The following is a 9317-nucleotide window of genomic DNA, read 5'->3' as shown; positions in this document are numbered from 1 at the left end:
TCTTAATAGAAGATCGTTACGGTTTTCATTCATACATGCCATTGTATGTGTATTTGTTTGATAGAACTACACATATTTATAAGAACTGATCGTTACAAAATGTATTGGCAAACAAGGTTAAAATTTGTCTTTGGAAAAATCGTCCCGACGTGGTCAGAAAGAGTTATCCCCCTTGGCCGGCATAGCGATCGGTTTTCGATCAAACATTTATCGGTTAGATCTTGCTTTTTGTTTATCTGTTCTTACTTGTTCGTTGGTCATAATGTTATCTAGTCTTTGTGCAAACATAATTTACAGTCTACAACCATTCACTATGGTACTTTTTATTTTCAGATACTGAGATGGAGAACGTCAACGTGCCTGCTGACCCTGCACATGACGCATGTTTGTATTCTATGTCTGTAGGCCCAGAATGAGTGTAGGACTAACATAGATATATCATCGGGGAAGCATCAAATCTCATCAAGATTATTAGTGTTAATTAACTTGTTTTGCTGAAAAGTCTGTGTTCTGGGTTCAAAGTGAGGTCCATTTCTGGCGTTCGCTCCATTGTGAGATAAGCCCCACGCTCTAATTCACTAGTCTACATGCCCTCTTTTTTGTTTGTTGTTGTTGTTGTTATGATGAACACTGAGGGAATATGTAGACATATGAGATTAATAAAGGATCATAAAGATAATTGTGCATTGGGCAAATTTATAGTAAACTATACATGTATCATTGATTACCTCCCTTTGCAACCAATATGTCAAGATATCAGTACCAATTTACACATTTTTTTTATTCCCAGGGTATCCAAGTGGGCTGTGTCCTGCCACATTCAGGAAATTTGAGGTGCAACCCTTGTAGGAAATCAGGTATGTTGTATTCTACCCCTATACATGTTGGGAATTACATTAATTTATATTGTAATACTAAGGCTAATTTACTGTTGTATAGATTTAGCACAAGCTAAGCACAGGTGCTGTGAACATTTATCTGTATGCAGTGCCACCATGATAAAGTCAGGGATAACAATAGAGGAATCATCATACATCAAATTAAATCATGGATGTCATGATATGAAATACCACATTTGTAGTATTATCGGTACCTCATTATATCAGTCTTTCCTCACTGGATCATCAGCTGACACACTGTGATATTACTGAAACACTGTTCTCAGTTGCATTAAGCCAACTTAACCATTCACTATGCAAACTCGCTGACCTGATTATATTGTGAAAGTATTACTTTCCCTCAGACCTTAGGCCATTTATTAAGTTATGAGGTGTGAGTTGGTATACTGTAATCAAACTACAGGCTATCATGAATACAGGAATATCCAATTTGAAGTCAAATGAGCTTATGTCATGGTGCATTATCTGTCATCTGTCCATAACTAACTTGTACACTTTCAAAACCTCCTCTGAATCTACAAGGCCTATGAAACTGAAATCTCAGCAATGATATTCTAAAACATGAGGCCATTTACAAAATATCACTTTTGCATATTACACAGCCATTTCAGATGTGGCATTATGAAACTTGATATGTGTTATGGGGTTTACATTGGTGTATTTTTTGCTTGATCTGGGAGGAACATCTTAGATATTTACCACTTGATGAGACCCACCAGCGTGGAAATGGTGCTGACAAACCAAGGAAAATAATCATGGTAATTATGGGATTTGAACCCATTGTCATAGATTTCTGGCATATGAAAGGGATGCAGCTTAGTCTCTGAAAATGTAAAATATTGATAGAAACATTTTGTATTCATTTTAGTTTAAAAGTAGACCCAGTGAGATGGGCTGGGCGGAAGGGAAAATAATATGGTTCAAGGACTGTGAGACAGACAGGGATGCAACTCTGCCCAGCAAATTGAGGTGGCTTCTTGGATGACTGTATTACCTGTGCCTTCTATGGCCTTAAACTTTCACATACCTTATGAAGTTTGTTTGTGTTTTCAATATCTTCTCTGAAAATCATATTTTCAATAAGCTGAGATTTTGTGTATTTGATCCCACTAACATGATGCCAATACAACTTCAAGCTGTCAAGACATGGCAACCATATTGAACATATACTTTTCACCCTTTAGAAAGCCACTTCTGCATTTACATTATGAAATTTGATATACAGTAATTATTTGGTAAACCCAAACACAGTGTCATATTTTGCAAGTTTTTCTTATATTTGGAACTGCAACATTTTGTCTTCATGTGCTGCTGCAGCAGTCATGATGAATGTGTTCTTTTGACTCGTTTCATTACCAATTATTATCCCCCACAACATGTTTTGCGGGGGTATTAAAATGGACATGGTCAGTCCTTGCATTCATACTTCTGTGTAAGATTTTGAAAAAACGTTTACTATTTTCTTCACCAATCATGGTACATGGATAGGCCTAGTGGTGACCTGGTGCCTGTTGATAGTTTTGGATTTTTGTAAAATGTATCTTTTTAGTTTCCATGGCAACAACTTTGACTGAAATAGGAGGGTAGTGATCGTTCTTGGAACATACCTTAAAAATCTACAATATTTCTTCACCAAACTTGACACACAGATCGGTCTAGTGGTGAACTGGTGCCTTTTAATAGTTTAGGATTTTTTTTAAATTAATATTTTGAGATGCCACAACTTTGACTCATACTGAAAATGAGGGTAGTGCTCCTTTCTATGCAGATTAATTTTTTTTTACAATATTTCCTTAACAAGCATGGCACATAGATAGGTCTAGTGTTGAACTGGTGCCTTTTGATAATTTGGGATATTTAGTTTCCATAGCAAGTATTTAATATTTAGGGGATAATGGTGAATTTGTCTTCTTGCATATACTGTCATCCTTTTAATTGGTCAAGATGCTGTGAGAAAGTCTGTTCTGTAGATAAATAGTTTTGTTTCTTTTGCTTATTTATTATACCTTTGTATTGCCTTTTTGTTGTAATAATATATTCCATGAAAAAGTACAGGGAAGCTACAGAGCCATTTTAACACCTATACCCAGGGAAGTTTGTTCGAACAGTATTTCTGTCAGTCATGTGAGGGGACAGCCAAAAGGTAATGAAGGGAAAAATTATTATATCAGAGCTACAGATAAGCAGCGTATTTGTGTAAAATACCCCCCAAAATTATTTAAAACCCAATTACTTTCCATTAACTTGTGTACAGAAACGCATGCATTAAATGAAAAACTCAAATTATTAAAACAGCTCGTGTAAATGCCCAATGAAGCTTTTTCAGCATGCATACAAAGGAGCTAATTTCTGAAACACAATTACAAGCTTATTTACTTTCTCAGTCAAACCTATGTATTTAGAACATTATTTCATTTTTTTGAAATCTTAAAATGTTCACTAATTTTGGGAAAGACCCAAGAGAGTGATGAAACGATGAGTGAAAAAATATTGGTTACCCAATGAAAAATGTAATAACCCAATTAAAATAGAAACCCTAAAGTAAAAACTGAATTGCTCAAAAAGTTATCTGGAGCTCTGTTACATGAGTCAGTTTAATGGCACCAATACAATGGGCACATCTGGCCTCCATTAGGTTGAATCTGGTAAACTGTGTCTGTGATTTTTTGGGGTGACGACATTGCAGCCATATTGAATGTTATTTTGACCAGGTACTCATGTATCATGGTGTTATTCATTTAACAGGCTCTGATACTATATTTCAATCTCCAATGTGCTATGTTTCAGTGATCATATGTTCCATTTGGTCATGCCATCATCTTTCACCTTTTTGTGTCCTAATAATGGAATGTACCAGTAAGTGTAATAACCTTGTACCTGCAATATTTCCTATGAATCTTTTTGGAAGTGAAGCTATGATTGGTTATATATGTGTGTTATCATGCACTCCAACAATGGTATAAAATAGATCTACTGTTCTTTTCAGATTTCAGATTCAGATTATCATGCCATGGTCATACCCTTTGCATGCACCCTTGTATCTAGATTACAGGTATACTTACACTGTTTGGATTGTTACGGACATGATCCAAGTAATTCAGTCTCAAAAACGTAGTCACAGAATTTGATTCTTAACATTCCCAAAGGGCAACTATATGGAATGTCAGTTTTGTGTGACGTGGCTGATTTGGTGACATTACACCCCAATTACATGGATAGTTGTTAGTGCTATCAACCTCTTGCCTGCCTGGACCAAGCACCATTATTTTAAGTGGTCATAAACAATTCACTCGTTTTTCCTCATTTGTCAATCATTATTAAATATTCATATCATTTGGTGTATCTGAACATTTGTTACTTATTTCTGCATAATCTTGTTAATCTATTTATGATGACCTTTACCAGTATTTAATTCCCTAAAAATAAATTCTGATCAGTTTCAGGCCCATTCAAACGGTTCGTAGTGAGGCATTTTTTTGTTTATCCTAGATAACCTTAGCAATGTTGTCATGAAGAGGTTGATGGATGTTTATTACACTTTTTTAACCTTCATTTGCAAAGGTATTTTTGTAGCTTCCAATTCTGATTTGTTCAACTTTAAGAACTTTCTTCTCAGAAACCAAGGAAACTAAAACTTAATGACACCTGGCATGTGTAGGACCACAATGGGACTCGGATTAGGTTATGTGGTTGTCCCAGTGTTTTATTTTACAATTTGTTCATTCAGTTCTGTGGTGTCATGTGTTGTGTTTATTCTTACGAAGATTTTTATTCTTTGTATACCATGTTCACAGGTTTCACTGTCCAGTTACAAGAAGCCTGGTGCAAATAACTTGTTTGGTCCAGTTGCACCCAACAAAGGTAACATTGATCGCCTCGAAACGTAGGATTCATGTCTGCATGTCGTTAAACAAACTGGTTGTAATATAGCATAGACTATTTTTCCAGATAAGACAAATATACAAAATAAAACAAAATACTTTTTGAATACAAACAACATGGCCTGCTTGTCTGGTGTTTGTCTTCCTGACACAACTATTAGCTCACCAAGGTGAGCTTATGCCATACCGTGGGGTCCGTCGTCCGTATGTCAACGATTTTTTCAAAAAACATCTTCTTTTGACCACAAATTGACAATTAACGAAATTTGACTGGAAGCATCCCTAGGTGGTGAGGATTCAAAATTGTACAAATGGTGGGGCTGACCCCCCAAAGGGCTGGGTGACGGGGCCAAATGGGGGTAATTTGGCTATATTGCTTTAAACCACTTCTTTATTGGAACTGAGAGATAGATATCAACCATATTTGGTTGGAAGCATTCTCCAATGCTGGGGTTTAAAAATTGTACAAATGGAGAGGGCTGACCCCCCAAGGGTCAGGGCCAAATAGGAGTAATTTGGCTATATTGCTTTAAACGACTTCCTCTCTGGAACTAAGAGATAGATATCAACCATATTTGGTTGGAATCAATTCTCCAATGGTGGGGATTCAAATTGGAGAAATGGAGGGGCTGAAATTGCTTCTTGAAAAACAATTAAGAATGAAAATAAAAAAAGAGAAACTACACTCTCCAGGAAGCTGAAACTTAACTTTGTAGAAATGATGATGATCACTTGTAGCTTACACAAAGCGAAGGTTCAAATAAGCTTATGTCATGGCTGTGTTCATCTATACTAATGGAAAAAAGTAACTGCTGTGTATTAAGTAGTGTAAATGTTATGTTATTGTAAATTACAACATAATATTTGGTCTTTTGTCTCATCAGTGTTTTATCATAACAAATTCATTGACAAAATCCATTCCAGGTAATTGGAGACGGAGAGACACGCCCCCAAAGAGGGGTGCAACTTGTAGGCGGGCACTATCCTGCTGCAACATGACGTTACGTCCCTGCATGTGCACAAAGGCAAGAACATGATCACAAACGATGTCCTCATAACAGTGATGAGTTGTGTTTTCCCATGAGTTGTGATGCCACCCCATACCATTACACTTCCACCCCAAAACTGATGATGATAAGTAATGCAAGAGTTGCTAAAACATTCTCCAGTATGCATGTAGACCTTTGCACGACCATCAGAGCTGTTCAGATGAAACCCTCACTCATTTGTGAACAGTGTACTGTCCCTGTTTTTCTTCTGAACCTCAGATGCTGTCTACACCAAGTGTGACTGATAGTCCTGTGTAAGCAAAATTAGGCATATTGCTGAATGTTGGGACCGGATGTTGTGCTCTCTCAACCGGTAATGTACAGTTCTGCCACTAATTCGTCTTAACCCAAGAATTGTCCGATTATTAATGTGGCAGATGATATTTGTGATTCGATGAACATTAAAAATGTTTGGCAACTTCGTTTTGCGCATTTCGTGTTTGCAACATGTCATCAAGCCGTGACAGCATTATTAATTACAGTTGAACAAAAAGAAAAAAGATTTTATTAGACCCAGAGAGCTAAACAATCATTGTGTGCTGTTTACATTATGAAAACGTGTGTAAATACCTTGCTCCCAACAAACATGCAAACACACAAATTATGCGCAGTCCATAAACATTTGCATGTAAATTGTGAATCACGACCTTAAAACTGAGGAGATGTCTTCATCAATATGCTACCGCTAACCAAAGATCTGAGGACATCCCATTACGGGTCATGTCGGAACGACCTTTCGCGATCATTGACCGACCAATGAAATGACTGAAATTGACATTTGCCAATCAGAAGGTAGCTATCTCGAGCTTTACTGCACTAGTTTCAAACTGGTGACTACGCCTCGAAACATATTTTGACGTATTCTCAATTAAATAAATTTATAACTGACCAAAACAACATTCTGGAATGACTTATAGATGGCCTAACTTGTATGGATATAATCATAAAACCCGTAACTGTCGTTCGGAATACCCTCTGTTAAATATTTCGAGGATGCATGATTAGAAAACACATTTTGACTGTCACTTTCAGGATCTGGTAAGTGATGCTCTGATTGGTTGGATGAAAGGTCATGCTGACGTGTCCTCAGATCATTTTTTAGCGGTAGCAAGAACTAAGATCTGATTTTAATGAGATTGAGTTTTGTTGGACTTTTTATTAAGAAAAGTTACCTTTTTCTGCTAGTATGTATGTCGTTAACGATTAAACTTTCAACATCTCCTCTGGAGCTACAAAGCCTATGAAGCTGAAACTTGGCATGAATCATCCAAACAATGATGTCAGAATTGTGATTTGATGTTAAGCGTGTCGCTATGTAACAGCAGCGTATAAAATTCCCGGAAGGGCAACTTTGCAAATATTCCTGTCCAGATAAAATGCTTCCCATCCAGAATTTTCTACACTAATGAACAAAAGTAACAAAATGGTGAACATAAGAAAAGTACTGTTGATTGTTAGTTCTCAGAAAATAACAATAAACTGATGGATTGTCAACTTAGTTACTTTAACTCTTTGAAATTCATCAAATTCCAAGTCTGATTGACTGCCTCTATGGTGTACTGGTAGAGTGTCTGCTCAGAGAGCGGAAGGTCAGAAATTCGATCCCTTGAAGCATCATTCCAAAAGACGTTAAAAGATGGTACTTCTTGTTACCCTGTCTTGCTCTCGGTAGTAAGGGCTAAAAGAAGGAATGGTCCACTCGGAGTCAGTATACTGTGTATAAAATTTGTATGCATGTTTTTGTTGAAGTATATATTTTTTCGAAATTCATGTCTAACTGTATCAGTCTCCCTCACAAAATGTTAGAAATTTGGTTGTATTTTAAGAACCTTACACTTACATACTTTGAAAATAACAAAATCAGATCAAATTATCATCTGTTATCACATTTTCCTTCACACGAATATCCAGATACAAATTATGAGTCTGTGTCCAGAAGCCAGAAATCTTTTACCAAAAAATAAATGCATATCAGTTTCTGGATGTGAATTACAAAAAGTACACAAATTATCATCAGATATTTTCATTTTTGTTCAAGAAAATATTTGTGGTAATAACACCATCTTAATTTTGTATCCTGGACACATTTAACTGGCTTGAGAAAAATTCCTTGCCAGTTGAGATAACTGCAAATTATAACTTCCCATTAAGTTTTGAATTTAAGTGAGACAACATGATATTAAACTATAATATCTTTACAGGCATTTTTAATGGAACATAACTTGATGTTGCCATGAACCTAAAATAAATGTATGCTATACCCACAAACGATCAACTGTTTCCTGATTGGCTGATAATAGAATGGGAGGGGCTTGTTTTTCATTATATTGGGTTTAACAATGTCACTGATTTTCTATTGTTGTCTTCCTGTTTTTTTATGTAAGTAATTAAAGAAGGAGTCTATGAAGTTGTTGATATTGACATATTTATTTAAAAGAATTGACTCCAATATACTTTTAAATTAATGTGGGTATAAATGTAAAAATAAGGTGTACTACATGGATTTATTTATATTGAAGTTAAATCATAAGTTATTTTTCCATGAAAAATGTTCAATCAATGGTGATGACATCACTTATGTGAATATTTTCAACCTTTTCAGGGCAACTACCATGCTGTAATGAAACTTGATGGTATCAGTTTACACCTACGCTAAACTACATATACAGCTCCCAATACAGTGTGCTTTGAGAAGGGAGAGCAACTATGCCCTGTACGTTTCTGGAAAGAAGAAGTGTTGAGAAGAAGAGTTCTGTGTTGAAGTCAGCATTGACATCCTGAGTAGTGAAAAGATCAGCAGGGAGTAGCATCAGTTCACTACTGTGTGGAGGGACAGTGTTTCTCCCTATACTCATGGACAGTACTGTACATCTAAACATATGATTCATATTATAAATTGTTTCATTATGTGAGGTGGGTTTTTTTCATTCATAATATCAATTATCATATACGGTGAATTTAGCATCTTACAAATATACTGTGCATGGAATTTCTTCACTTACACTGTTTTCAGCATTTTGAGGCAAAACTCTTTTCATGTGTTACATTTATGTTTATTGTTTCCTCAACAATAAAGAACTAGCAAAATGATGAATTTTGTTTGTAGTTGATTGATTATGACAAGGATAAACAGTATTATGTACGCATGAATGTGTTCATGTATTCATCACCGAACGACATAATGTCAAATGGCTGATTGTGTTAATGTGCCCAATGTCATGGGTTTTGCTGATCTTGTCAGCCACTGATTTGCCTTGTCCACAAGACATTTACCTGCCACCATGATATAGCTTAAATTGCAACCCTGGCAATCCATGCTACAGATTATGATTTTACATCCAAACAGATGGTAAGTTAGACAGTACCAAAATAATGATGTCACCATATTATCTCAACAGAAACATGAATCGCGAGGTGCTTTGGTAATGGTTACTACCCAATATAGGTCCGACAGTGACATAAAGCTGCGTTATTCTTGAATCAGATGC

General features: G+C 36.0%; 1 protein-coding gene across 8 annotated transcripts; it reads left to right on the top strand.

The window, feature by feature from the left end:
• LOC124121399 lies at positions 1-8919 on the top strand. 8 transcript variants are annotated; one of them, XM_048387712.1, is made up of 9 exons: positions 1-213; positions 334-397; positions 791-857; positions 1768-1868; positions 3687-3755; positions 4337-4355; positions 4694-4760; positions 5705-5805; positions 8432-8919. In XM_048387712.1, exons 4-9 carry the CDS (start codon positions 1789-1791, stop codon positions 8483-8485), a joined length of 390 nt encoding a protein of 129 aa, XP_048243669.1. In that variant the 5' UTR covers positions 1-213; positions 334-397; positions 791-857; positions 1768-1788; the 3' UTR covers positions 8486-8919. The 8 variants fall into 8 exon arrangements, 2 of the variants coding, with proteins under 2 accessions (XP_048243669.1, XP_048243668.1); XM_048387711.1 differs by lacking the exons at positions 1768-1868; positions 5705-5805 and adding an exon at positions 6049-6083 and having other exon boundaries at positions 3-213; positions 334-384; XR_007218994.1 differs by lacking the exons at positions 4337-4355; positions 5705-5805 and adding an exon at positions 6049-6142 and having other exon boundaries at positions 334-384; positions 1768-3755.
• The last annotated feature ends 398 nt before the right edge of the window (positions 8920-9317 follow it).

The sequence above is a fragment of the Haliotis rufescens genome, unplaced genomic scaffold (assembly GCF_023055435.1).
Source record: "Haliotis rufescens isolate VD_foot unplaced genomic scaffold, xgHalRufe1.0.p SCAF_7, whole genome shotgun sequence".
In the NCBI taxonomy this organism is placed as follows: domain Eukaryota; kingdom Metazoa; phylum Mollusca; class Gastropoda; order Lepetellida; family Haliotidae; genus Haliotis; species Haliotis rufescens.
The sequence above is the reverse complement of the archived record's forward strand: the minus strand, read 5'-3'. Positions and strand labels throughout refer to the sequence as shown.

Coding starts and splice junctions, on each gene's coding strand:
- LOC124121399 (XM_048387711.1), top strand. CDS start 46: ATGTGTATTTGTTTGATAGAACTACACATATTTATAAGAACTGATCGT. Junction 214..333: donor TTTCGATCAAACATTTATCG/GTTAGATCTTGC, acceptor TTTTATTTTCAG/ATACTGAGATGGAGAACGTC. Junction 4,761..6,048: donor TCCAGTTGCACCCAACAAAG/GTAACATTGATC, acceptor TCTGAACCTCAG/ATGCTGTCTACACCAAGTGT.